Consider the following 27,977-nt stretch of genomic DNA (forward strand, 5'->3'; position numbering starts at 1 on the left):
ACAAAATAAACAATTAACACCTAAAAATTATTTGGATATAATAAATGATAAATTGATATTTGATGGTCAGAATATTAATTTACAACTTAAAAATGGGTCAATGACTCGCTTAACAATTGGTAAGACTGCATTAACAGGAGCACACACTAAGGCTGTATGTTGTGAAAATGGATGTTGTATGCCATTTATTTAATAAAATACCACAGAAGAGACAAAAGGAACCGTTAATGATGGTTTTGATACTTGATTCAAAGAGGTGGGCACCCTTAAAACATTGATTTTATTTTTATATAAATGAATAACACAGATTTAAAAATTTTAATTGATGATTTAGTATTTAATCAAAATTTTCTTAATTATTATGATTTAAAAGCATATCTCCAAAAATATAATAATAATATAACGGGTGATGATATGGAATATTATTATCCATATTATAAAAATGAAATTTTGAAATATCATAATAAAATAATTTCTGAAATTAAAGACAAAATTAAAAATAATGAATATATAAAGGGAAAAACTAAATCACAGCTTAAACAGTTGAAAGATTTCAAAAATAAAGTATTAACAGAAGAAGATATTGATGAATTATATAATTATATAATCCTGAGCCACAAAAACCAAAGGAACAAAACACCCAGGTCCTTCAGACCATAAATGATGCACAAGCTTTAATTTATGATTCATTAGTTAAACCATATTCAGCCCGACTTTTAAATGAAGATCAACTTTTGGAATTCATCCTTCAACATAAACTCGAAGCGGGAAAGTATATCAAACCTTTATATACAGCATATTTAAAACAAATGAATAAATACATCCAGAATTAATGAAGGAAGGAATGAAATCCAAAATCAAAGCAGATAAAATTAAACCACTTACAACACCAAAACCTCCAACGACAGTACCTCCTCCTCCTTCAGTTAATCCTTCATCATTCACTTTATTATATCCATTTCAAACATTTAAGAAGCAAAAAGATTTTAAAAAGGATTTCAAGATATTAAATAAACCAATTGACCCGAAAATTCAACCATTAAAGGAAAAATTTAGTCGACCTTCATTTGCTCCATATCCATATTCATACGAAATCGATCATCTGGAATATTCAAAAGGAAACGTTACTTATTTATTTGCCATTAACATTAACACTAGATATTTATATTGCATTCCGGTGAAAGGGAAAACAGAACAGGAAACAAGAAGAGCTATTCAATACTTACTAGATCATGAAAGAGTAGATAATATCAGGGGTGATGGTGATAAAGGATTTCAGGCAGCTATGACTCATTATTTCCCACAAATTAATTTTTACTTTTCATCCTCTCCATATACGTTTCATAATAAAATAGTTGATGCGGTAATGAGAACTCTTAGAGATGCGTTAGGGGTTAACGGTCAGATATACTGGGATGGAAATCATGACTCCATCATACAGCAGTTAGTATATTATTACAATAATACATGGCATAGAACTATAAACATGAAACCAGTGGAAATGAAAAATGATATTTCAAAAGAATGGGAATATATTAGAAAGCAAATGGAAAAGTTAAATGATGTTAAACGTGAACAAATTAATTCGGGGCTCATGAATTTTAAACAAGGATAAAGTTTTAATTCATCTCGATTATGGAAAAACTGATAAATCAATGACAAAAAGAAGACGAAGATTTGACACAATAGCTGAATTTGTTAGATATATTAACGGCAATGCATTAGTTGAAGTTGACAAGAAATTAATAGAAATTCCGATTTATTTTATTACTCCATTATATTTAAATAATATTTAATTTTTTTTATTTCGTAAGAAATGAGTGACAACAAAGCAGTCAAGAGTCCAGACAATGAATATAAAAAGAAACTAAACAGAATTAAATCAAAAATATGCTATTACAAAAAGAAGCCACAATGCAGTGGGTTGAAAACGATAAAGAAATAATCGAAAAATTAGAAACTTACCGTTCAATCATTAAACTGAGTGAAGCAAAAATAAAAGAATTTAATAGAATAAATAAATTGATTGGAAGAGATGAATTTAATAAAGATGAATTTTTAAACTCAATCCAAATTTAATTTTTATTCCTCTTCGACAACATCTCTCTTTCCATCATTACTGCATAACCACATTTTCTCAATTTTAGTGGTTTGTTATTTTTAACATGTTCTTGCATCATTTTTATCATTTCCTCCCTTGTTATGATTCGTGGTAAATTTTGAGCTTGTGGGGTATTCATTTATGATAAAAATAAAAATTTAAATTATGCCGTTCTAAAGTTTGAGACAACATGACATTTTGACAACAACACAGGAGGAAGGCAGTTATGACTTATTTTTGAAGAACTGAAGGTGTCACCATGTCACCAGGTAATTTAACTCATGACATTTTGACAACACAGGAGGAAGGCAGTTATGAATTATTTTTGAAGAACTGAAGGTGTCACCAGGTCACCATGTGTCACCAGGTCATTTAACTTCTCTGAAAAAATGAGACAACATGACATTTTGACAACATCACAGGAGGAAGGCAGTTATGAATATTTTTGAAGAACTGAAGGTGTCACCATGTCACCAGGTAATTTAACTCATGACATTTTGACAACACAGGAGGAAGGCAGTTATGAATTATTTTTGAAGAACTGAAGGTGTCACCAGGTCACCATGTGTCACCAGGTCATTTAACTTCTTTTAAAAAATGAGACAACATGACATTTTGACAACATCACAGGAGGAAGGCAGTTATGAATTTTTTTGAAGAACTGAAGGTGTCACCATGTCACCAGGTAATTTAACTCATGACATTTTGACAACACAGGAGGAAGGCAAAAATAAATTCCAATCATACTTTATAAAGCATCATTTACAGGTATTTCATCGTCAGTAAATGAATCCTCATTATCGTTTGGTTCAACCTGTTTATATAATCCTTTCATTTCTTCTTTCAAAACATAACACCATGTTTGTTTACCATCTATTCTTACCTGTTTCCTATCACATTTATCCTTAATGCTCATTTGGAAATTCTTGTCTTTCATGTCTGATGGTTTGCAGAATAGAGCATTTTTACACGTCATACCTGCACACAATTCATCATAATGTGTATTTATCCATACATCTAAAGGATTTGTTGATAACTCGATTAAATCTTGTTTGGCTTCAGTCATCGGAATGATTCGTACATTAAATGATGAAAGGTCATATTGCATAAAATATGTTAAAAGGTTATCATAAAATTCCTTTGTGCATGAATCCATTAAATTCTTGAAGTAATCAAATTGACCCTTGAATTTACCATTAACTCTTAAAACTACGTATCTTCTGTCTCCAACTTCAATTTTGACAGGGTAAACGTTATTAGTTACGAAAATGAAGTTTGCAACATTCTGAGCAGTTCTTCTGGGTTGATTCTTTTCATTAATTCTAATCTCATTATCCGTTATAATTGATTTCAAAGCGTTGAAGTTTTGCGAGTCTGTCTTCACCTACATTCTTGAGTTCATTAAGTACAAGAAACATTTTATTTTCAACTACTGAGTTGAAATTACCCGTTAGCTCACTTATTTCAGTAATGTTTTTACATGAATAACCTGCGAGAAGTTCAGAAATAATGTCTGTAAATCTGTTTTTACCTGTTCCCTGAAGTCCTTTCAAAATAAATTGCTGTTTCATTCTTGATTCCAGGATGTTGAATCATTGATGCAATCCAGCCGAGAAGGTATTTATACACTTCATCGTTATTATCACAAATGGCTTCTTTAATGAAATTCATAAACATCTCAATTTTTGAGTAATCAGGCTTTTCAAGAATGTTGTATTTATAACCCTGAAACGTTGAGAAAACATCGGGGGAATCAGATTTAAAGCAAACACCCTTAACGGTTAATGAAGACAATTGATTTAGTAGTACATCCCATGCTGTTATGGTTTTACCTTCTTCTTTAAATAATTTAATCATTTTGAGTGACTCTTTCATGTTTGATTGAAGAACGAATGATATTTGATTCATTTTGTCGTGTATGTTGTAATCTTTCTGAATGAAGTATTTATTTCCACAATCTACAAAACGGATTACACGTGATAAATCCTCAATTACTTCAGAACTGTTTTTATACTGATGATTTTCAGCCTTGCGTCTAATATCTGTTATCAAAAACGAGTCATCAAGTTTGATATCAAATGTTATTTTTGGCTTACGTAATAAAGGTAAAACATATTCATCATAATATTCCTTTTGATAAAGTTTTAGAATCTTCACCAAAACAAATGGAGAAGTCATTAAATGTGCATATCTACTACGTGCTTTTTCAAAATTACTTTTTGCATTTTCTGTTAAGCTGCAGAAATTATAAACGTTATCGTATGCTTCATTAATTAAATGATTAGGTAACGAATTAATTGCTTGAAACAGTGTGAATAATGTAACTTCTTTTTCTAAATTCATGTTTCCACCATCATTATGTACTTCAAAATCACAGATGCCATCAACTATGCTCTGGGCAAGTTTATCGTCAATGTTTACATCTTTGTTTTCATTCATTATACTCTTTATTTCTTCGCTCTTCTGTTCAACTCTTACCTTAATATTCAAATCATTTAATATATCGTTTACTGTTCTGGTTAATGTTGAATCATAACTTCCACGAATGAATGAGTATGTATTGATTGGTTCTGATGCATTCTTGCGAACTCTTGAATCAGCCATAACTACTAATGAACGCTTTGAATCATCAATAGAAGTCATTATGTCAATATCATAATCATTGCAGGAATAACATTTAATCATTCTGTTCGAAACTGCATAGAAGAAATTAGTGTTGCAATAAATGTGAAGACCTCCTGAAGCGGTTTTAACGATAACATCTTTATCCGAAAGTTTTGATAAAATGTCTTTTCTAACTGTTTCTTTAAGTTCATCATTGTATGATTTATTGATATCAACATCTATAATCGTTAAATTTGAAATTTTATTTACTAATAAAGCTGTACCAGTTTTCATTCCTCTTCCTCCATCATGTTTGAGGTAGTTATGTAAATCAATCTTGTTTTCACCAATTCTTTTGTTGAGGGTTTTAGTTTCTGTCACAACTAATTCCTCAGCTAATGAATCAATAACTTGTTCATCAGAAACGATATAGTTGTTGTTGTTTGTTGCTGTCATTTATATAGGAATAAAAAAATAAAAATAATTTTAAAACTAACTTTATTTTTGGGCTGCATCAAATTTTCGTAAATGTTGTCAAAATGTCATGTTGTCTCATTTTTTCAGAGAAGTTAAATGACCTGGTGACCTGGTGACATGGTGACACCTTCAGTTCTTCAAAAATAATTCATAACTGCCTTCCTCCTGTGATGTTGTCAAAATGTCATGTTGTCTCATTTTTTAGAAGTTAAATGACCTGGTGACACATGGTGACCTGGTGACACCTTCAGTTCTTCAAAAATAATTAATTATTGAATAACCTGTGTTGTTGTCTAAATGTCATGAGTTAAATTACCTGGTGACATGGTGACACCTTCAGTTCTTCAAAAATAATTCATAACTGCCTTCCTCCTGTGATGTTGTCAAAATGTCATGTTGTCTCATTTTTTCAGAGAAGTTAAATGACCTGGTGACACATGGTGACCTGGTGACACCTTCAGTTCTTCAAAAATAATTAATTATTGAATAACCTGAAAACATTAACATAAACATTAACGTAAACATTTATTTCTGTAGTTCATCCATTACTTCATTACCTAATTAATTACAGACATAAAATATATTTAGTTCATTCATTGAACTCTATACCATGCGTAAACTGTCATGTAAGGTGGCATGTATTCTTTACTTTGTCCCGTTGTTTGTGTATATCCTGAAACGTGATGTGTATGGTTTCCTTCTCCCTGAGTGTCATCCCAGTAACAATTTATAGCAAACTTAACGTCGTCTTTAACATCATATCCTTTACCTTTTGTCATTCCTGACCAATCCCAATATCTATGCTTATGCCAACCTGCTTGAGATGTACTTAAATCTATGTAGTGACTGTGTGCAGGTAAATTTTCACCCGAAATCGTTTTACTTCCCCCTGTTTCCTTTGAAGAGTTTGCACAATACAAAAACCTGTCGACTATTTGTTCCCATGCACCAACACCAAACATTACTTGAGGACCTCTTGCATCCATAGATGTATAAATAGAACCTACTGGGTTCATTAAATCAAACATATGAGATATTATAGGATTGTCTCTTTTGAACTTAAAATATAGTGTAACTATTTCAGGTTTCTTCTGGTTTGTGTCAGAATATTTTTTATAATATAATCTTATGTTTTCAGGGTAGGTAAAATCTTGACTATAATATTTATTTCTGTCATCTGTATAATAATATACTATTCTCGTTTTTTCTATTGCATTATATCTTTTATATCTATAATAATCTAAATATAATGTTAACTTTTGTTCATCTACATGTGGTGTTCTGACATCATCTCCATAGTCATAATAATATGGTGCTGGAGCTGGGTCAGGCAATGTCATATCTACCATTTCATAAACTCTTAAATATTTCTTTTGTTCGTCTCCATATAAGTTTAAGTAGCAGTTGTTGTCTAATGGAACTTTAACTTGTGTGTCATCATTCTTTTTATAACTTACATACATTTCATTGTTATTTTTCGGAATGAGTTTCCACCGTATACCATTTTTTAAGGAGTGTACAAACTGCCATCTAAAATATTTATTTTCTTCATTGACAGAAAAGTCGCCAACAATAGTTTCAATATTTTTCGTTGTTCCTATCAAACTTTGGTATATTTCGTTAACATATTCCTTATCTGCTTTCTTCTCTAACTTAGTCTTTAATTCATCATTAACATATTCCTTATCCGCTTTAAGGTCTAAACATCCTGAAACCCATCCTGTATCAGCTTTAGTTTTTAAAATCTTTGATGTCCATTCATGATACCATTCAACACTTTCTTTAATTTCATTATCTTTTTCGTTAACATATTCCTTATCCGCTTTCTTCTCTAACGCAGCAGCAACATATTCCTTATCCGCTTTAAGGTCTAAACATCCTGAAACCCATCCTGTATCAGCTTTAGTTTTTAAAATCTTTGATGTCCATTCATGATACCATTCAACACTTTCTTTAATTTCATTATCTTTTTCGTTAACATATTCCTTATCCGCTTTCTTCTCTAACGCAGCAGCAACATATTCCTTATCTGCTTTCTCCATTATGTCATTTAGGAAACCTTCTATGAATTCCTCATTTAAATTAAATCTTCCAATCTTCAAAACTTTAGGAAATGCATTTAATGCGTAATATCTTTGTTCTTCTGGTGGAATTGATGTTATATCATCCGTTATTCCTTTAATTTTTGAATTCATAAATAAAATTTCTTTTATATTTGATATCACTGCACCACCCTTGCAAACGAATTCGAAATGGTCATTTTTCAATACTATCTCCAAATCTCCATATTTCAACCTTTGCGTTTGTTCTGCCGTCTTTGAATTATATGCATATATGGCGTATGTAATGGTCTGAGGGACCTGAGTGCTTTGTGCCTTAAGTTGTTGTGGTTGCTGTTGTTTAATCATTTATTATGATTTAAAAATAAATATTTAATCCGTTATCTCATCACCTATTTTTTCTATTTGAAATTGCCATAATATTTCATTCATGAATTCTAAATCACAATCAAATAGGTCAGTTACTCTAAATTTAATATTTGATAAATCTTTTGAATGAAGAATAAATGAATTCCCGGATAATTGAAACGGATATGATAAAGAAAATATGTTTAAGTTGATGGATAAAATGTTTTGTATTGATGGGTAAGAGTTAGGGTCTAATGTTTGATGTGAAAATCTCATTGGGGTATTAACTTTATCACATTTGATTAAAATGAAATTGGAACCAGTGTCAGAATACAAAACATCCCCAACATCTTTTTCAAAATTTAATATCCCCAACAATGAACGAAAATGAGGAGTACAAAATTTAATTTTCAGTGGGAATTTAATAAGGTTATTTATTTCATCAAGTTCAAAAAGTTTATCAGGTTTTGATTTAAAATTTTCTTCATACCATACGATAAATGATTCATTTAAATAACTTAAAATCATGTTAATATCCCATTTCGCTATCACATTATTTATATACATATCATACGTTTTTTCATGGTCATCTTTAATAAATGATATATAATCTGAAGGGTCTAAAAGAATGGGATTAAATTTACCACTCACAGAAACGAGAGTAACATTATAAATTCCGCTAACTGTTAAATTTAATTCACAGTTATTATTCGAAATAATATTGATAATTGACATTTTTATTACGATTAAAAATATGGTAAAGCGTTATTTTCCAGTGATAAATAAAACTAGGATAAGATTACCTCAAGAATTCATAAATTCAACGAATAAGAAATTCATTCATGTTATAAATTTTAGTGTTTTCAGAAAATATGAGTCAATGTCATATTCATCATCGGGTTATATTTCACTTCATTCAAATTTAGTTCAATCAAACCCATATAATGACCATTTCATAAGATTTTCAGATGGTATTAAAAATGTAATTGATAGATTAAAATATGAACAGATTGACAATATCGAATTTTTGGAATTTTGGTTTAAATATCCTGATGGAAAAAAGATTAAAGTTAAAGATAAAGCTGATACTATAACAAAAACAATTACAATGACCGATCCAGATAGTGGGGAACAAAAAGAAATAAAACAAACGATAGAAACTGGTGAAAGGTCAATTATTATTGATTATGATTCAAAGGATTATTATTCAATAATGTTAATGCTTGAATATTAAATGGCCTTAACAAAGAATTTTTCAAGTGATATTTTATATTCATCAACTATTTTATTATAAATATCATTATATGTTAAATGAAGTTCAGTTGTTGTTCCGTTCTTTGATATCTTAATTGTGCTAATATCCTTTATAGGATTTATTTTTGCAACTGTTCCAGCATGAAACCTCATCATCTATGAAAAATTGAATCTTAACGTCTGAATCTTGAACATCACAAAGAATGGCGATAATGTGAATTAATGATTCATAAGGTAAAATAATTAAACCGGATTGGTCAATTAAATTTATTATTGAATCATAATTATTAATTATTATATCACGGTAAATTTTCATTAATTCAGAATTAATGTCTATTTTATATGGGTTATCAAGAGGTGAAGGGTATGTTGGATAAGTGGGAATTTCAACAGGTTCTTTACCGGGTTCAGATAAAATGATTGGGTCTCCATTCTCATGGTTTTCTTCATTCTCTTCATTCTTCGGTAAGTCACGAGTTAATAAATTTGGTTGAGTTGCTGACCTTGTTAATTCAGGACTAACATTAACTTTAACATTTTGAATAATTCGTGATTTATCATCATTTACGTTATAACCAACCGTAATCTCTGCTTTTGCGTTAGTGTTCTTTTGACTTGTGAAACGTCTTCTCATTTATAATTGAATAAAAAAAAGAAAAATATATTTAAAGTTTTATTTAGTTGTTACGGTAATATCCCAAGGTTCATCATTGTTTGCTTATACTTTCTTTGTAACTGCACCAATTATGTTATTGATATTGCTTTGAGTTTCTTCCAGTCTTATTTTATCATTTACAATATCTTTAATCATTTCATTACATGCATTCTTAAAACCATCTGATTTTTCTAATTTACGTTTATCACTTTCTTTAATTAAATCAAAGTTATAACCTTGTTGAGAATAAAGTGGTTTCTTTATCAATTCCTTGAACGCTTCTGAAAGTGAAGATGAAGAAATTCTTGCCACTTGAATTGGTTTAAATTCTGCTTTCATTGCTTCTTTCTGTTCATTGAACACTGGATCGAATAAAGCAACTTTAAAGAATTTCTTAGCTGAAATTTCAGGTCTAATATTTGCATATTGACCATCAAACTGATTAACATATCGTGGTAATCCATCCGGTCCCTCTTCAACAGCATTTAATTCTTCATTGAAATAAGAATATGGATTATAACGGTATGAATTAATTGGACCATTTTCACCTTCTCCAATGTATTGTTTAACAGCTTTTCCATTTTCATCAAATTGCATAGGATAACATTCATTATATGCTTTACGTTTAGGATAATCAGATACAGTTAATTTATACCCATTTATGACTTTAATATTACCTTGACCATCAGTAACGAAAACTTCATTTATACCATCAGGCTTTCCATTTGGACCCGTAATGTCTGCTTCATGTGCTTCCCAATTTGGTCCATGACGTTTGGCATATGCTTGAGCTTCTGGTAATGTTAAAACGTTTCTCATTTGTTTAACATCTTTTTGAAGACCAGCAACAATATGAACTAATTCTTTCATTCCATCTGGAACTTTCATAGTTCTATTATATATGCACCCTTTTGTTTGTCCCTTGTTTTAATGGAACCTGTAGAAGATTTGCTATTTCTGTCATGTTTAATTATAAATAAAAAATAAAAATTAATTATAAAAAGTTAATCAAATTTAACACTTCCTTTATTTAAATCAACTATTATTTTTCCATGTTCACCTAATTGCTGATATTGTGTGTAAAGTTCATTAATGCTCATTGGTAAATTCACTTGATAAAGCATAACGTTCAACTGTTGACGACTAAACCCACTGAAAATGAAAAGTGTTGATAGATTTGATTTAATGTTTGTGCTTAATGCTTTGAAGTATTGAACAGCCATGAAGAATGAACACTGAATGTGTCGACATTGAGTTAATAATTGATTAAAATATGATTTCTCATTTGTTATTAGTTTTGATTTCACTGCATCATCTAGAAAAATGAGTGAATGCAAAAATTCTCTATCAAAATTTGAAATAGAAAGTGTTTCAAATAATTCATCCCGTTGTTTATCAATAATTTTATCCTCTAATCCTTGCTTCTTGATTGTATTATATAATTCTTTATACATTAAAAAGTTTTTTAAATAATCTTCTGCTTCTTCTTGTGATAAATAAATAATTGGAATTTTGATTAAATGCTTTAAAGATTCAAATGTATCATCTGAAGGTGAACCTGAACGGTTGATATAAATTAACACATGTGAATGGGGGAAGTGTTAGCAATAATGATAATTTGTTTTAATATCGTTAATGTTTTACCTTTATTTTGTTTACCAATTGCTGCAGTGATTGAATTTAAGTAACATTCAGAATATGGAATTTTCATTAATTTTTCCTTAGATAGAGCATTTCTATTATCACTCAATGCTTCATTAATCATATCATCTATGTATGTATTATATACTCCTGCTAATTCTTCAGAATTTAAATCCATTTAATCAAAAATAAATTTATAATTTTAAACATTTCTATTCATCAATATTTCATCATATGAACTTCTATACTGTGGTGGTGTACCTGTTGGATGATATTTCAAACCTTCATCCGGTGTCCATGTCCAATACGTAGTCCTAGTAAACCAAACCTGAGGAGGATTTGTCACTTTGAACAGTAAGTGTCATTTTCACCCTGAATGATTGGATAAGCTTTCACTTGTACTGTAACTTGTGAGTTGAAAGTTTCTAATCCATCAAAGAATATACCCGCTCCATCACGTTGAACTGGAATAGTGCATAAGAATGAAGTTTGGTCTTTCCATGTTCTAGCTAATGGCGTGCCATTATCATCATTCAGTGGTCTAGTTAATGAGTCCTCGTATTCTTCCGTGCATTCATTCACTCCATCTAAATCAGAAGCTTGAAGCATACGTGTAAAGAATATGTCGCCCACTGTGGTCATCGCTTGATCGGGGAAGTTTCTGGAATCTATAGTGACCTGAAGACCTCGAAGCATTGGATTTTCTAAAACCGTTCTTTGCATTGCATTCTTCGGAAATGTTAACACAACATCTGTAACATTATGAAGAGCGTATGAGAAATCTGAGCTAATACCTTCAGGAGTGATGCAACCTCCATTTAGTGAACGAACGTCAATATGTTGAGCTGGAATCATGAATGGATCTTCCTTACTGAATAAACGTGGTATTGCTTTAACTGATTCTTCAATTAAACCGTATCCTGGTGTAATGCATTTATCCTCTAAAACTTCCATCTTTGTGCATGAAATAATAACGTCATCAACTGTTGCGTCAGCAGATGTAGCGGCTAAGCTTGTAATTAATTTGGCAGGAAGTCCGATTTGTTGGAATTTGCGATCATATTTATAAACATGATTCATAATCTTTTCATAATTTTCATCAGTTATCTTTTCATAAACGTAATTTTGTAAATCAGCAACTCTTAACGGGTCAACCTGACAAAATACTAAAGTATCCCTGAAAACATAATATTTAAGAATGATATCACCAAATGATTTAGGATAATCATCGAACGCCTGAAATGCTAACAAATCATTTACCGGAATAATCATATCAAAAGTGATATCAACTTCTTCATTTGCTTTCTTGAAAACTTCTGAAGGGTCAATATATTTACCACATACTGAGTTATCATATTTTTGAACATTATTATATAATGAATGAACAAACTTTTTAACTTTCCTTTCTGATTTTGGTTTATATGTTGCAAATGCGAAAGATTCACGGGCGCAATCCATCTGAAGATAACCAGCATCACCTCTTTCGGTTTCTACTTCTAATTGTTTAAAGCTTTGATTTGATGATTTGTAACCAACGAATAAACGCATGCATTTAAAAGCGGCATCACATGTGAAAGCTTTATTTGAAACTAGAGTTGCTTTAACTTTGCGTTTAATATATGTGTCACCTAATTGGTTCACATCATGAGCTGGATTTGTAATTCTTAAATGAGTTTGTTTATCATCAAAATATGGAGTATCAGAGTCATAGCATGAACTTTCAAGTTCTCTATAATATCTTCTACCATCATTCTTTGCAAATATTTCATTTATCTTTTCGAATGAATGAAATACATTTCCATTAATCGGTTTAGTGTTTGGCACCAAATAGTTAGTCGTCATTTATTATTAAATAAAAAATCAAAATTAAAAGATGAAAATGAATTTTTAATTTTAATGAAATAATCAACTATGGCTGCAGGTATATTTAAGAAACTGTGGGATAAAGTAAAAAGAGGAGCGCATAAAGTTTGGGAAACAATGAAGAAAGGAGCAAATTGGATATTTAAGAATAAAGAAGCAATTAGTGACATTGCTGAATCAATAACACCAAAAGCCGCCCCAATAAGAGAAATATTAAATAAAGGAGAAAAAGTTTATCAAAGACTACAACCGATACTAAGATAAAAATAATATTTATTTTTCCACTATTTACCTCCTATTTTATTAAGTATTCCTTCAGCTATTCCACCAATTGCGTTACCTGCTTGTGCTCCCATCGCTGGATTACCTGCTTTAGTACCTAATACTCCACCTATGATAGTTCCTGCCGTTTTCGCTACTGGTGCCAAAAAGTTTGCAACAGGTTTAATAACCTTTTTATAAACCCAACCCGCAGCTTTCTTAATTCCATCCCATAATTTTTTAAAGAATCCTGCAGCCATTTCTGATTTAATATTAATTAAAAAATATATTTCATCACTTATATTCTAATTTTTATTTAATGATAAATGAAACCGATTTTAAAAATAAATAAAACAGAGGAGGAAGAAATAAATGAAAGTGAAAATGTTCAACAAAAAATAAACGTTGTTAAACCAATTACTGAAATAAAAATTTTTTCATCTGTTGAAGAATTTAATGACTATTATGCTAACAATAAAAAATTATTTGAAGAATTGACAACATGTAAATTGAATAAAATGTTTAAAGTTGATGGATTCAAAATTTCAAAAATAAAAGGAGTGGTTAGTTTGAAATCTATTCCTCAATCAAGAATCACCTCATTAATGAAAATAGATGATTTAACAAAAAGAATAGAAATTATTGAAGAGCGAATAAATCAAATTATTGATTTCATAAATCATGACTCGTTGAGCCCGGGTCCTTAAAACCCATCACTGAGTTCAAGGTTATATTCATCAAATATTTCATTATTAAATGCAACTTCTGCTAGTTTATTTATTTTTTCAATACGATCATTTGAAAGTCTATCGTTTAATTTTTTCTGAAGTTTTTCATTTTCTAGTTCTGAAACTTTATTTGGATGATATTTAAACTCGTTAAATTCTTTTTCCTCAGTTTTGATCATTAATTTACAAAGAACTTTTGTGGTTCGAATTCGTTTAAACCATTTATCATTAATATTTGTTATAAATTCAATATCTGGAATTAATTCCCAAATTTTTGCATTTTCAATTAATTTATTATCAAATGCAAAAGCAATGGGTTTAATATTAAAAAAAAAAAAAAAGGTAGCGGGGCTTCCAGGCACTTCGTGCCTTCTAGCCCTAAGAATTTTTCCCAAGACCCAAGAGGAGGACCGAACCCCAGCCGACCAGCCGTTGATTTTTTTGTCAAGACTTCTTCGTATATGTTTTGTCAAGACTTCTTCGTAAATGTTTTGTCAAGACTTCTTCGTAAATGTTTTGTCAAGACTTCTTCGTAATGAGCGTAAATGACCCAAAAATAATGTTTATGTTAGAATGTTAGATCTAACACGTTTTCTAACATGTTTTCTAACATCGTAGAAAACTCATGAATTTCTTCGTAAATGTTTTGTCAAGACTTCTTCATCGTAAATGTTTTTTACTTCACTTAAAATGCCACGTAAGCTACGTAAGAATATACGTAAGAGGAAGAGAGCATTGAAACATCCAATAGTAAGACTGACACCACAACAACAGTTGCAACAACAAATGCTGAATGACCCCACTATGTTGCAACAAATGTCAAGCAATCCTATGCTTTTAAACCGAGTCATTGGTGCACAGAGTGGAGGTTTAAGAGCGGCACTTTTAGCGAAAATGGCAGGCTATGGTGGAGCTGCAGACGGAACAGCATATAACCCTCAAAGTCAAATGAATTTGAGTTCACTCAAAAATCAAATAGCAGATGTCAAAAAGTCAAACATAGACATACAGAAGCAAATAAGTGAAAACGAAAAGAAACTAGAATATGACAGACACACAAAGAAACTCAATGAGTTAAACGTAGAGAAAAAGAAGAAAGAAGAACAACTGAAAGAACTAAGTACAGAGGAATATGCGAAAAAAGTGTCAGAAAAAGCAGCAGAAGTAGCAAAAATGGAACAAGATGTCATAAATTTGAAAAACCATACTACTCAATATAAAATACTGAAAGATGAAGAGATAAAACAAAAAGCCCTGAAGACATATATGGATAGCGATGAGTATAAAAAAGAAGTTGAAGCAAATGTAAAGGCAGAAAAACTTTTACAGTTGCAGAACCAAACCGTACAGTATGAAAACTTAGCACAAGAAAGTAAAAATAACGACGCAGCCATGCAAAAGGCAATGAAAAGCGCAGAATATATAAAAGCTAACAATGACTGGTTAGATGCCCAAGCCAACGCTAAAGCAGCCCAACTCATAGGGTCAATAAGGACAAAAATACAAGCGGATGAAGACAGTTCAAATGAAACTTTAACAAATGCTGACTTTAAGAACGCCTTCGAAGCTCTTCATAGTAAGGTGAAACAAGTGAACGACTTCTCATCTGGAAAGAAACTGAAGTCTGAAGGTTTCGACAAAGAGTTAAAAGAAGTAGCACAAAATATGACGAAAATAACAGATGCAGCAACGAGACAGGCAGTTCAAAGTGCCTATGACGCCGTTAGAGCAACTGTTGTGAAAAGTCAAGAAAAAGAGTTACAACAGACCAAAACAGACCTAGTAAATGCTTTCTTAAGAACGAAAAGTCAGGTAGGACATTACGCTGCAGATGGAACATATGTGCCAGCTGGTGGAATTTATATACCACCAAACCCTCCAAGAGAAGCACCTGCACCAGGACTACCTAGAACATTTACATCGTCACATGGACACAGACACAGGCATGCACCAAAACCAACACAACAACCAACAGTTCAAAAACCAGCACAGCAACCAACAGTTCAAAATCCAGCACAACAACCAACAGTTCAAAATCCAGCACAACAACAACCACAAACAGAGCAAGGACATAAAAGAAGTAGAGAACAAGGAAACCAAGAATTCTTAAAAATGCTTAAAGAAGAGTGTGGTTTCCCAGATAGTATTGACTTTAGTGACAGATATAAAGAAGCTATTGGAAAGTTCAAGGATGGAAATACTGACCCGAACCTATTTAGCTTTATGGCTCAGCACCAAAACGGATATAATCTCAAACCTGGAAAATACAAGCTCGCTAAGGGATATGATTTAATAGCATATCATCCAAATGACATGGATGAATTTACTCCGAGATATTTGATGTCAGAGCTAAATGACAATTCAACTTTCGTCATGAAACGCGTAAAAAATAGAGACGGAACGAAAGAACAAAAGCTTATGAATGCGGATGACGTAGATAGGGAAATTGTTGAAAACGGTCTCGGAATATATGAAATGCCAGCAGATGAGGTACAAGAAACTCCACAGGAAGAAGTTCAGATACAACCAGACATGGAAGAAATAGTTCAGCAACAACAGCTAGAAGAGCCTGAAGGAAACGAACAAGTCCTTCCTTTGGAAACTAACTTCACAGAACTAGATGAAGATTTGGAACAGCCGAAAAATCTTGACCCTCAACAAGAGTATGCGGAGAATATGGAATATTTCCAAGAGTCTAAAAAAAATTCGGCTGACATAGTAGAAGAATATCGAAAAATGTTTGCCGACATACAAAAGACTCCAACACCAGATGAAAATATTCAGCATAGAATGGAAGTACTGAAAGAAAATGTACACAAATACAACAACCCTTTTTACTTACGAGCATTTAACGTTCAATCTTCGGATGAACTCGGTGAAAATAAAAGGTTAAATTTCAAGAAAACATATAGAAATGAAACATTGTTTAAAGTTCATTCAGAACCTAACCAAGATGGAAACAAACCTACTTTTGTTTCTGCAGACGATGGAACTACAATGAGATGGGGTCATAAAGCTAACCCGGATAGGTGGTTCATAAACTTACAACCACAATTCCAAGAAGTTGTAGACGCAATGGAAGTCAATGGTGAACGAGACATAGCTGGTATTTTAAGCGCGGCTTTAATGCCATTGAAAGATATGAAAGATGCAGATATTTTGGACCAGTATGAAATGAACATGGCTGATGGAAATATAACACCTGACGTTCTAGAACATTTATCTCAAAGAACTACACAGAACCATAAAGATGGTATATTTGGTGAAGAGTTTAGAAAGAAAGTTAGGGAGAGAGAAGGAAGAGAACCTATTGTACATGACCTTGCAAACGAAAGTTTACAAAATGTCATAAAAACTTACTTTGCAGACGATGAATCGAGAAGGGATGAATATTTAAGAAAACTCAAATGGACAGTACCAAATGAAATGTTAGTATTGAAAAACATGTTCCTTGACAAAATAAAACCAACTACAGAAATAAACGACGCAAGACTGAAAGATTGGGTAAAAGCTTTCCCATTCACAAAAGATATAGTTGGTAACATGGAAAGAAAACCAGAATGGCTACAAAAACATATATTTGGAAACGAGCTTATTCCATATGGACAGGCACTGTTTGAAGCGCTTGAACCGGAAACTCAGGAAAGAGTCATGCAAACAATACGCGAAGACTCAAATACAGACTATGACAAACTCTTTCTAGGATATAGGTTACCTGAGATGGGCGACCAGAGCCAAAAGGCAAAAAGGACATGGGAAATTTGCAACATACTAGATGAACATAATGCAAAGATGCAACAACTTCAAGCAGAGGGCAATGAAGGAAAAAGAAGAGTTAAAAACTCAGTCAGGAAGAAAGTAAAGCTTGGTCCACGTGGGTTCTATTATGACATATAAATCCAACTATTCTATATTTTTACTCATATGAAATGTACGCCGCTCAGAATATAACGCCAACAGTTTTGGATGCTATGAATGGAAATGTTTCCGAATGGTATAACGAATGCGACAATGCCATTAGAAGGTCAGAAATAGTTCCTGGAACTTACGAATATACAACTGCTGTTTCTTATGGAAACGTAGGTGAGTTTGGAGAAGGTTCTTCAACAACAGTAGATATTGCTTGCGACAGGTTTCATATAATTTCTATTGACAACTCTTTCTTATACGTGGAACAAGACATTGAAATAAAACCTTCTGCCAAGTTGTCTGACAAGAAAGGTTGCAATGGAATTTTCTATGTCGGATACCAATATGCTCCAGAAGTTTTCATGGGATATAAGATATATTCTAACTCTGACTTAGTTCAAACAGTAACATGGGCAAACTATGAATGGTTCGCTTTGAGAAACTCAGTACAACCACAAGCTAGAGAACAAACAGACCAGTATGCAACTATTGAGAAAATAAGAAGACTTGACCCTAACGTTCCAGGAGTTTATGTTAACCTTTCTGGACAAACTGCAGCAGCAGTAACCAAAGTAAAATTGAAACTTAGAGTTCCTTTGTCATCTTTCCTCATCTTCAGGTTTTTAAGATACTTGCCAAACTGGGCAGGAAAAATTTCTATCGAACTTACTCCAAGCAAAAATAACTTAGTCATTGCACCAACACAAGACCCATTCACTCTTACAGAAGTAGTGGGAACAAATAAAATGTCATTCGCCGACTTTTGCAAAAACAAAGTTGACTTAGACTTTGGTTTCTCAAACCTCAACACTGAAGTAAACTATTATTTCAATGCTGCTGGAGATGCTTGGGACCCAGTTAAGTTCACATGCGAAAAATTTGAATGCAAGAGAATAGAAAGCAGACTTGCAGTCTATATGTTGGACCCAGATATTTCAAATGCTTTAGCTGCCAAATATATTGCAGTTCCACTTATGTTCCCTATACACCAAATATCTGTCAAAGACTTTGCAGGTGAAGTTGGAAACCAAAGTGCTGACCCAGGTGCAAGAACAGATATTGCCTTAACAACTGCAATGAAACATGCAGATACTCTGTTTGTACTGTTCAGACGAACTATAAATGACTATTCTTGTTTCTACAACCCCGGTATTAAATATCATATAAACATAGATGGCAAATACTATCCAAGAGAAGAATATTCTACAGTTGAGGATATGAGGTCATACAACTTGACATTAGATGCTATGAACTTTAACAACAACTTCACAACAACCATTAACCCTGAAATGCAAAGTTCTATTATGCCATATGTGAAAGTATGGACCCATACAGGAGCTCAAAAAACTCAATATACAAATGGAGACCGTTCAAACTTTTGGCTTGGCATTCCATTTGCTGACTCAGAAGACTTTATGGGTGGTATTTCAACTGTTGGTACAGTTCAAATACAATATACTGGTGACAGAGACGGTCCAGATGAATTGAAAGCAAAGAAGTTTACAAAACCAATAGCACTTTTCACGGAAGATGCTCTTTTGAAGATTCGTTCGATGAAACCTGCTGGGGCTCCTCAGATTGGTATAACGACAGCTTCCATCGAGCAGATTTTGGCAGCAGGTCAGTAAGTTGTTCTTGAACTGACTTCTCTCCGTCAAATATTGACAGTACGCCAGTTTACATAATATTGTATTAAAACTTACCTTTAGAAATATCGGTCAGTTTTGTTGTTATATTTTTGTCTGCTTCAAGAACTTTCACCATCTCGGTTATACCAACTTTCTTTGCTTTATGAAAATATTTTGGTTCAGCAAAGACTGCTATTCTATAACATTTTCCATTGTTTGTGTAAAGAACTACTCTGTCAATGAACTTGTATTGTTTGTGTGTGTAAACTTTGTTTTGCTTCAATTCGAAGAGATACTCAAATACGTCCATCTTTTTATTCTAAGTAAAATGTCATTTCCGAAAAATAGAAGCGTAAGTGTTTCAAAAGGTTTAATGGCGGTGGCAGATGTGAAGTTAAATTCACCAACTCAAACAAACAGTCAAAGTGTTGTTGTCAATGTCAAAGAAAGAGATGTTGAAGTGGGGAAACCATACGAAGACGAAGATGGTATAACAATAGTTCCTGTAAAAGAACCAACATACCTGAAGTTAGCAGAGACTTAAGTTCTGTTGCAGATATTCGAAATGACTACAACAACTTAAAGACAAACTTAAAACTCAGGAGAAGATTTGTCAAGCTTTGGTATAATGTTAAACTTGGTTGAGCACAACCCTGTAAAAGTGAACTCATATGTCATCGCACCTCATGAAATTTTGAAAGAACTATTGAAACTTTTGACAGAGGCAGACGATATAAACATCAAAGAAATAGAACCCGACATTGCTTGCTGTGGTGTTTCATACAATGTCATTGACAAGATATACGTTATGAAAGGAGGTGAAACGTTGAACTTAAAATATAGTTTCCCAGACGTCATAAAAATATTTGACGACCACAACATTTCATTAAAATTTATTTGCTAAGTAAATGGCAGAAGACATAGTGGTTTATACTATTACGACTAAAAACCCTGAGTCATATAATTCTATAACAACAAACTTACAAAGTCCTCAAGGACGATATTGTAAACTAACCTTAAACACAATGACGACTAAAGCCTGTTTTGCTCTTTTGACACCAGAAGACTTTATTGTTGTGAATGGTAAAAAATACTTCTTTGAAGATACTTACTCAGATATACCACCAACAGGTTTTGTTGACTTATTTAATACTTTAAGGACGAGTGTAACATGTGCTGCAACTAGAGCAGGTTTCATTATGTTTGGATGTCCGACTGAGTTTACTATAAACAATATGAGCTATAATACAAAACTTATATCTGGTTTTTACTACCAACAGTTTCCTATAACAGGAAAAGGTGTCATACAAGGAATGTCTGTTCCATTGACTTTAAGTACACCTATTTTATATATTGTTTCAAACTTAGGTTCAAAGTGCTATTCGAATGTTGACAGAAACTACTATGACCAAAAGATACTCATGCGTATAAACAACACTTTTCTCTGCTGGTTTGCCTATTGTTCATTCGAATGCAGAGTTTTCAGCTTTAGTAAACTCAAACACTTTAGCAAACATAAACTTAACCTTAGTTGACGCAAACTTTGTTCCTGTAAAACTTTTATGTCCTATGTATTTGTCAATGACGGCAGAAAGTTTCGAATTGGAAGATGCAACTGGTGAAAGTATTGTACTACAAGAACAACTTCAACAACAAATAGCTCAAGAACAACAAATGCAACAAATAGCTCAAGAATAAAAAAAATATTTTTTTATTTTTATAAAAATGTACAGAATAGATGTTTCAGATTTTTATGACTTCCAAGCCTTCAGAAATATGTGTCCATTTAGAGACTATAACAAAGCAGTCGAGAATTTGAAACGTTTAGTCATTTATGTCGACTCTGCCCCAGAATGTTATGTTATGAAAGAATGGGATGTTGTCTTTAACAAACCAAGAGAACCATAGTTTCAGAACAAGAATGTAGACAGAAAACTTAAGAAAATAAAAGTTGTACAAGTTGGAATGAAGATGTTAGATGCTTGGATATCTTATTGTCAAAGTTAGAAGATTTTTCAGTTCGTGGTATAAATTTTATACACCATCTCCAAACTTCTATTCTATCTTCACTGGATATAAATACGAACAAGTAGAATGGAAAGAAAATGTTATAGAAGCTTGGTTAGACCATGTCAAAGAAATTATATGCAATGGAAACGAAAGAGTCTATGAGTATATCTTATGTTGGTTTGCAAACATCTTACAACATCCAAGTGCTAAAAAATGAAACTGCTCTCATTATAATTTGGAAAACAAGGAACTGGTAAGAACACATTCTTTACAGATATCTTATGCAAACTGTTAGAGGGCTATTCGAACCCGAATATGACAAACATAGAAAACAATCTGCGGTAAATTTAACTCTTCAATAGAGAATATGAAACTTATAGTATGTAACGAACTTCAAAGTATAGATACAACAAAAGTTTTAAACTCAGATGCTTTGAAGAGTCTTATAACAGACAAAGTTGGAGTTGTTGAAAGAAAATATAAAGACCAAAGAGTTTGTGAAAATGTTGCAAACTTCGTCATGGTTTCAAACAATGCCGTTCCGATGAAGTTAGAAAGTTCTGACAGAAGATATGTAGTTGTCAGAACGTCAGATTCTCATATGCAAGATACAGAATATTTTGACGCTTTGTCAGAAACTTTGACATCTGACTTTTACAACCACTTGTTCTCATATTTCATGACATTAGATATTTCAAAGTTCAATCCAAGACAAATTCCACATACCGAAGAAAGACAAACATTGTTAGAAGCAAACAAGAGTGTATATGAACTGTTTATAGATGAGACTAACTTTGAGTGTTTAGATGAAAGGTCATTGTACGATGAATATAAACAATATTGCCAAGAGTATGGTTATATGACAGCGTCTAAACGAACATTCTTGGCAAATGTCAAAAATCTTTTAGATGTTCAGAATGGCGTATATACAAAGAAAAATTTTTATGAGTAAATTTTAAAAAAATATTTTTTTATCCGATAGAAAAGATGGCAAAATTCATCTCAGTAAACAAGTACATGACAGAAGTCAAAGAAGAACTAGACCCATTCGCATATTTGAATGTTTACTTCTACCATTTTGAAAAGTCTACATTTGACAAAGTTTGGAACATCGAACCAGTTAAGTTTGCTATTGTGACTAAAAATGGTGCGAAATTTGAAGACTTAGACATTGACGGTATGTTGACAGTCAAAGAAAATTTTGACAGAAAGTTCTCAAAACTCGAAGAAGGCAAAGCATACAAACTTGTTATACCTTATGAACCAAAGAAAGCAGACGACTATGAATATTATGAGTCTAAGATAGTTGAAGTTCAAGGTAAATTGGGTAAAAAGATTTTAGAGTCTAAACCAGTGTTTGCTCCTAAAGAGGAAGAGAACATTGACATTGACCCAGAAATGTTCTAAAAATAAAATTTTATTTTTACATGTCATATCTCACCTTCTCTGGAATTGGCTCTGGTTCTTTCTTCTCTTCTTCTACTTTCTTTTCTTTCTTCTCTCTCTTCTTCTTCTTCTCTGGTGGAGTTATGTCAAACTTCTCAGAACCATATTTTTGTAAAAGGTCTTTGTCCTTTAATAGCTCTTCTATTCTGTTTTCTATTTCATCTTCAAGAACAGCGCATGTGTCTTCTTTGCATTCTAAGAACTTTTGTTGGACTTCAGCTTTCCAATCGGCGTCATCTCTGTCAACAAGTCTGTCATTGACAAATTTTAAGACTTCTCTGCTTAATGTTTTATGGTTCTTGTCATATTCCCAGAAACAGAACTTTAGAACAAATTCACCTTTCTTGTTTACACTATGTAAGATTTTATGGTCTACAGATGTTTTGCTGTCGAAAAGCTTGTCTCGAATATAGATAGCGAAATCGCTAGACATTTCCTAAAAGATAAAATTTTTAATTTTTCTAAAAATATGTTAGAAAAAAAGTTTGCTGACATTGACAAGAAATTTGAGAATGTTTTAAACAAGAACAAGAGGAAGTTGGAAAATGCTCAGATAAAACCCATACATGACAAGTTCTTATTTGCTCAGAATGGTATAACAGGTCTAATTGCACCACCTGGGTCGGGTAAGACTTTCACTTATCTTAAAATGGCTGCACAACAACAAGAACTAGATGAGAAGAACCCATTCTATGAGTTAGTTGTTATTTGTAGTACTTCTGGTCAATTTGACCAAACCGTCAATTCGTTCAAAGATATTATAAAGAAGTCTAAGTTAGTATGTATAAAAGACTCTGAGTTGTTAGATTGGATAAAGAAGTACCAAAGAAGGGTTTTGAAGTACAATGCTATAAATGAGTATATAAATTCTAAGTTTAAAGACCCAAATGAGGAAATGCAGAGAATATTAGAGAAGAAACACTTCAGAAACAAACAGAAAGAGATAGAATACATTTCGAAGAAATTGCAATCTTACGATTGGAAGACTTACCCTCATAGATGTCTTCTTATCTTAGATGACTTTGCTTCTCATCCTTTGTTAAAGAATAGAGAACAAGACATGTGTCGAATTCTTAAGAAGCTCAGACACTTTAACATCTCAGTCGTAATATGTGTACAGACAGCAAAGAGTTTAAGTAAGGATGTAAAGAGAATACTTACTGACATTGTACTTTTCCCCGGATTGTCCGAAGACGATTTCATGGAACTTATGAAAGAGTCCATGGCAGGTAAGTTTGACAGACATGAACTATGGGAGAAGTACAAAGTCATACAAGACCCTCATACTTCTTTCAGAATTCATATCTACGCAAACAAAGTTCAAATTGTAAAAAGTCAAGCGTAAAAATAAAGAGTGCAATTTACTCTGCTTGTTTGAAGTTGTCAAAATACTCTGTTATTTTTTCCTTTAACAATGGCAAATCTTCTTTGAAGGTAAGAATTGTACAACCTTTAATATCATAGTGTGTTTGAGGTAACGTATCTTGAACTATTTGTTTCACATCTTCATTTGGTGTCATTGAAATCGGTAAGTTTTCGCGATAGAACCAATTTCTGTCAGATTTGTAAATCTTAGCAAGGTCGTAAAAGCTTTTGTTGTTTCTTCTGACTAAATGCAACATAACCATATCTCTGTCTTCTTCATTTTCCATCTCTTCAGTATAAATCATATACTTATAGTTCTTTTCCTTTCCTTTTGGTACCGAACGTGGTATTCTTTTCTGAAGGCTTTTGTCTTTTGCTTCAATGACTTCATCTTTTGCTTGAAGTTTCTTTTCCATCTCTTCACGTTCTTGTCTATGAATTTCGTCAAGAAGTCTGTAAATATACCAAGCATAACGAGGCGAAGCCCACATTGCAACAGCATTTACAAGAAGTCTATGTACATACCAACCTCTCAAACCATTTGGCAAATTTTTACGATTTTCATGAGTTTTAGGCGACCCCGAAAAAAGTCGGTCTCGCTGTGCTTCGCTCAAAAGTTCTTGTGTGCTTTGGTTTTTGAACCAATCGTCTGTATGTTTGGTATCTGGAGCAAAACATGCTGTCAAAATACTTTGCATTTGGTACATATCGTCTTTGACCGAACGAATGAGACGGAGTTGTTTGTTAAACTGAACCCACTCATATTCTTCATTTATAGCTTCATGGACTATAACTGTTGTTGTGTTCTCTGTTGTTGACATATCTGTCTTTACATACAAAATAAAAAAAATATTTTATAAAAAATTAGCGTTATTTTTTCTATCTTAAGGAAATTCACGAAATTTGGTCATTTTTCAGCAAAAACATATTTTAGGGTAGAAGGTTAGATCTCACCTGTTTTTTCACCTCTTTTTTTCACAAGCGTTTTACATGAATTGTACGATGTATATTTGAAATCCTAAACAGTTTTGTAGCTTCTATTTCTTCTTTTAGTACATCGAATGTTTTAACAATGCCGAAAGTTTCTTTATATTTCTTCTTGACGTCAGATAGAAGGAAATCTTCTGCTGTTGGATAGTTTTTGTCAAGACTTCATTGTAAATGACCAAAAATAATGTTTATGTTAGAATGTTAGATCTAACATGTTTTCTAACATGTTTTCTAACATGGTCTAAAACATACAAAACTCATGAAATTTCATACGGAATTCAGCAAAAATAATGTTTATGTTAGAATGTTAGATCTAACATGTTTTCTAACATGTTTTCTAACATAACTATTTACAAGCGTTTTACATGGTATATGTTGCGATGGTTCATGACTCTAAACAATTTCGTAGCTTCTATTTCTTCTGTCAGTATGTCAAAAGTTTTAACGATACCGAAAGTTTCTTTATACTTCTTCTTGACGTCAGATAGAAGGAAATCGTCAGCAGTTGGATAGTTTTTGTTCAGAAATTCTAACATGTTCATTTTATCTTCTGCTGGTTTTTCTGCTTCTTTCTTTAAATCTGCATAGTCGTTTCGCATACGTTCTATCTCTTTGACGGAGTAGTTATATTTCCTCATTGCTGCTTTACATTTTGAACATTGCGGATTCATTTTTGCGTTATATTCTGAAACCTTACCTGCTAAAACAACTAAGGCGTCAATGGTTTTCTTCATCTCGAACATAGCGGGTCTTATTTGTTCGTTCCATACCTTACCCCTACTATCTTTATCTCTTATTTCCCAAACACATTTTGCAACTAATGAAACAAAGTTGTCGTAGGTCTTAAACTCCCCAGATTTGTATATGTCAGAGATGTTCTTATATACCATGTCGCAATCTTTGTCCATGACTTTGTGGTTGCAATGAAATCCAAGAAACTCATAGTTAACCTTTCGTATGAACTTCTTTATTTCTACTGAGTCAGTTGCTTTGACTTCTATTTCGTCAAATTCGGGAATGGTTAGTTTTTGTTGTTGGATTTCAGGCAATTTGGGTAAATGGTCAATAATGTCCTGCATTTCATAAAGATACTGTTCATTTGTTTCATCTTTCGCACTACAGTCTAAATTACTTGTTAAAAGTTCTTGCTTTATCTTCTGGATTTTTGTTTCGAAAGTATATGAAGAAGGAATGAAGTTTTTCATCTCTACTAACATAGATGTTGGATTCATAACTAGCGAGTTTGGTGCTGTAGTTGTTTGAATTGTTGTTGTGCCGATTGTTGAAATCATATCTTTTATACAAAATAAAAAAAATAAAAAAAATAAAACTAATTTTATTTTTTATTTCGGGAAAATTCATGAAAATTCAAGAGTTTTAGACCATGTTAGAAAACGTGTTAGAAAACATGTTAGATCTAACATTCTAACATAAACATTATTTTTGGTGTAAATTTCATGATTTTCGAGAGTTTTAGACCATGTTAGAAAACATGTTAGAAAACATGTTAGATCTAACATTCTAACATAAACATTATTTTTGCTGTAAATTTCATGAAAATTCATGAGGTTAGAAAACATGTTAGAAAACATGTTAGATCTAACATTCTAACATAAACTTTATTTTTGGTGTAAATTTCATGAAAATTCAAGAGGTTAGAAAACATGTTAGAAAACATGTTAGATCTAACATTCTAACATAAACATTATTTTTGGGTCCGGGAACAACTTTCTCTCAATAGGGGCTGTAGCGTACTCTTTGCGTAAGCGGTTCAGACCTTCTTCGAACTCTTGGGCTCTCTTCGATTTGTATTGGAATTGGAATTGCTGGGGTGGAGCTTGCTGGAACATCCAAGGGTTGGGGAAGTAAGGCATAGGCTGAGGAGGGTAGTTCGGGAAGCCTTGTGGTGGGTAGTAACCTTGAGGTGGAAATTGGTAGTAAATCGGAGGTACTTGCTGGAACTGAGGTTGCTGAGGAGACTGTTGTGGTTCTGCAGCTTTCGGTTCTTCTGGCTTTGGAAGGCATTCAGGAAGAGGAACGTCAGTCATCCGTTTGTGTCCTGTCGGAAGGAAAAATTTTTCCTGTCGGAAGGAAGAACTTTTCCTGTCGGAAGGAAGAACTTTTTCTGTCGGAAGGAAGAACTTTTTCTGTTGGAAGGAAAAACTTTTTCTGAAGTTCGACCAAAAAGTTCTCAATTTTCGAAAATTTGAATGGTTTACGGACGGACAACTGGAAGAGTTCTTCCTGTCGGAAGGAAAAATTTTTCCCTTTGTCCGGAAAATTTTTTCCAGTTGTCGGGAAAATATTTTCCTGTCGGATGGAAGGACTCGGAATGCCAGAAGGATTTGACGAGGCAATTTACCTTATAGAGATAAATGAAGTTGTTAAGCAGTACTTGCGCAGGGTAATGAAGCCCAAGGTCAAGTTCACCACTATTTCTGGAAGGTCTACACTTCAGCTCGAGACTTCGACTGGAATTCCAATTCAAATACCAGACGGGACAGCCTACGATGGCATAAAGGACGCCAAAAGAGAAGCTCTTGTTAAGTTCCTAAACAAACGTCCTTGGATAAAAATACCAAACAAGGAGAACCCCCTACCCCATATGAAATTGGCAATTCAGTCTCTCCTTCACTT

General features: G+C 32.6%; 19 protein-coding genes and 3 pseudogenes across 22 annotated transcripts, besides 1 other annotated feature; 12 read left to right on the forward strand and 10 right to left on the reverse strand.

Moving 5' to 3' along the window:
* Positions 1-27,977: part of a mobile genetic element that runs on past both edges of the window.
* Positions 295-1,685, forward strand: TVAGG3_0401280 (annotated as a pseudogene). The gene has a single exon. A coding segment is annotated over exon 1 (1,391 nt).
* TVAGG3_0401290 (uncharacterized protein) lies at positions 2,850-3,017 on the reverse strand (the record flags this gene model as incomplete). The annotated part of the gene is made up of 1 exon (XM_051232748.1): positions 2,850-3,017. The coding sequence occupies one exon, from the start codon at positions 3,015-3,017 to the stop codon at positions 2,850-2,852; it is 168 nt and encodes a 55-aa protein (XP_051102478.1).
* On the reverse strand, positions 4,116-4,744 carry TVAGG3_0401300 (uncharacterized protein; the record flags this gene model as incomplete). Its single annotated transcript, XM_051232749.1, has 1 exon — positions 4,116-4,744. A coding segment is annotated over one exon (629 nt), but the record flags the coding sequence as incomplete, so codon positions are not given.
* Positions 9,563-10,387, reverse strand: TVAGG3_0401310 (uncharacterized protein; the record flags this gene model as incomplete). Its single annotated transcript, XM_051232750.1, has 1 exon — positions 9,563-10,387. The coding sequence occupies one exon, from the start codon at positions 10,385-10,387 to the stop codon at positions 9,563-9,565; it is 825 nt and encodes a 274-aa protein (XP_051102480.1).
* On the reverse strand, positions 10,504-10,953 carry TVAGG3_0401320 (uncharacterized protein; the record flags this gene model as incomplete). The annotated part of the gene is made up of 1 exon (XM_051232751.1): positions 10,504-10,953. One exon carries the CDS (start codon positions 10,951-10,953, stop codon positions 10,504-10,506), a length of 450 nt encoding a protein of 149 aa, XP_051102481.1.
* On the reverse strand, positions 11,819-12,688 carry TVAGG3_0401330 (uncharacterized protein; the record flags this gene model as incomplete). The annotated part of the gene is made up of 1 exon (XM_051232752.1): positions 11,819-12,688. A coding segment is annotated over one exon (870 nt), but the record flags the coding sequence as incomplete, so codon positions are not given.
* Positions 13,052-13,267, forward strand: TVAGG3_0401340 (uncharacterized protein; the record flags this gene model as incomplete). The annotated part of the gene is made up of 1 exon (XM_051232753.1): positions 13,052-13,267. The coding sequence occupies one exon, from the start codon at positions 13,052-13,054 to the stop codon at positions 13,265-13,267; it is 216 nt and encodes a 71-aa protein (XP_051102483.1).
* On the reverse strand, positions 13,288-13,524 carry TVAGG3_0401350 (N-acetylmuramoyl-l-alanine amidase family; the record flags this gene model as incomplete). The annotated part of the gene is made up of 1 exon (XM_051232754.1): positions 13,288-13,524. One exon carries the CDS (start codon positions 13,522-13,524, stop codon positions 13,288-13,290), a length of 237 nt encoding a protein of 78 aa, XP_051102484.1.
* On the forward strand, positions 14,809-15,834 carry TVAGG3_0401360 (protein of unknown function, DUF4106 family; the record flags this gene model as incomplete). Its single annotated transcript, XM_051232755.1, has 1 exon — positions 14,809-15,834. A coding segment is annotated over one exon (1,026 nt), but the record flags the coding sequence as incomplete, so codon positions are not given.
* Positions 16,105-16,537, forward strand: TVAGG3_0401370 (protein of unknown function, DUF4106 family; the record flags this gene model as incomplete). The annotated part of the gene is made up of 1 exon (XM_051232756.1): positions 16,105-16,537. A coding segment is annotated over one exon (433 nt), but the record flags the coding sequence as incomplete, so codon positions are not given.
* On the forward strand, positions 16,894-17,882 carry TVAGG3_0401380 (protein of unknown function, DUF4106 family; the record flags this gene model as incomplete). Its single annotated transcript, XM_051232757.1, has 1 exon — positions 16,894-17,882. A coding segment is annotated over one exon (989 nt), but the record flags the coding sequence as incomplete, so codon positions are not given.
* Positions 17,922-18,776, forward strand: TVAGG3_0401390 (protein of unknown function, DUF4106 family; the record flags this gene model as incomplete). Its single annotated transcript, XM_051232758.1, has 1 exon — positions 17,922-18,776. A coding segment is annotated over one exon (855 nt), but the record flags the coding sequence as incomplete, so codon positions are not given.
* On the forward strand, positions 19,317-19,529 carry TVAGG3_0401400 (protein of unknown function, DUF4106 family; the record flags this gene model as incomplete). Its single annotated transcript, XM_051232759.1, has 1 exon — positions 19,317-19,529. The coding sequence occupies one exon, from the start codon at positions 19,317-19,319 to the stop codon at positions 19,527-19,529; it is 213 nt and encodes a 70-aa protein (XP_051102489.1).
* On the forward strand, positions 19,903-20,433 carry TVAGG3_0401410 (annotated as a pseudogene). The gene has a single exon. A coding segment is annotated over exon 1 (531 nt).
* On the forward strand, positions 20,555-21,227 carry TVAGG3_0401420 (annotated as a pseudogene). The gene has a single exon. A coding segment is annotated over exon 1 (673 nt).
* TVAGG3_0401430 (protein of unknown function, DUF4108 family) lies at positions 22,527-22,946 on the forward strand (the record flags this gene model as incomplete). Its single annotated transcript, XM_051232760.1, has 1 exon — positions 22,527-22,946. The coding sequence occupies one exon, from the start codon at positions 22,527-22,529 to the stop codon at positions 22,944-22,946; it is 420 nt and encodes a 139-aa protein (XP_051102490.1).
* On the reverse strand, positions 22,963-23,418 carry TVAGG3_0401440 (uncharacterized protein; the record flags this gene model as incomplete). Its single annotated transcript, XM_051232761.1, has 1 exon — positions 22,963-23,418. One exon carries the CDS (start codon positions 23,416-23,418, stop codon positions 22,963-22,965), a length of 456 nt encoding a protein of 151 aa, XP_051102491.1.
* On the forward strand, positions 23,455-24,330 carry TVAGG3_0401450 (protein of unknown function, DUF4106 family; the record flags this gene model as incomplete). The annotated part of the gene is made up of 1 exon (XM_051232762.1): positions 23,455-24,330. One exon carries the CDS (start codon positions 23,455-23,457, stop codon positions 24,328-24,330), a length of 876 nt encoding a protein of 291 aa, XP_051102492.1.
* Positions 24,347-25,171, reverse strand: TVAGG3_0401460 (KilA, N-terminal/APSES-type HTH, DNA-binding family; the record flags this gene model as incomplete). Its single annotated transcript, XM_051232763.1, has 1 exon — positions 24,347-25,171. The coding sequence occupies one exon, from the start codon at positions 25,169-25,171 to the stop codon at positions 24,347-24,349; it is 825 nt and encodes a 274-aa protein (XP_051102493.1).
* On the reverse strand, positions 25,691-26,083 carry TVAGG3_0401470 (organellar and viral DNA polymerase type B; the record flags this gene model as incomplete). The annotated part of the gene is made up of 1 exon (XM_051232764.1): positions 25,691-26,083. One exon carries the CDS (start codon positions 26,081-26,083, stop codon positions 25,691-25,693), a length of 393 nt encoding a protein of 130 aa, XP_051102494.1.
* Positions 27,026-27,388, reverse strand: TVAGG3_0401480 (uncharacterized protein; the record flags this gene model as incomplete). The annotated part of the gene is made up of 1 exon (XM_051232765.1): positions 27,026-27,388. The coding sequence occupies one exon, from the start codon at positions 27,386-27,388 to the stop codon at positions 27,026-27,028; it is 363 nt and encodes a 120-aa protein (XP_051102495.1).
* TVAGG3_0401490 (uncharacterized protein) lies at positions 27,658-27,934 on the forward strand (the record flags this gene model as incomplete). Its single annotated transcript, XM_051232766.1, has 1 exon — positions 27,658-27,934. A coding segment is annotated over one exon (277 nt), but the record flags the coding sequence as incomplete, so codon positions are not given.

The sequence above is a fragment of the Trichomonas vaginalis genome, chromosome V (assembly GCF_026262505.1).
Source record: "Trichomonas vaginalis G3 chromosome V, whole genome shotgun sequence".
NCBI classification, from domain to species: Eukaryota; Parabasalia; order Trichomonadida; family Trichomonadidae; genus Trichomonas; species Trichomonas vaginalis.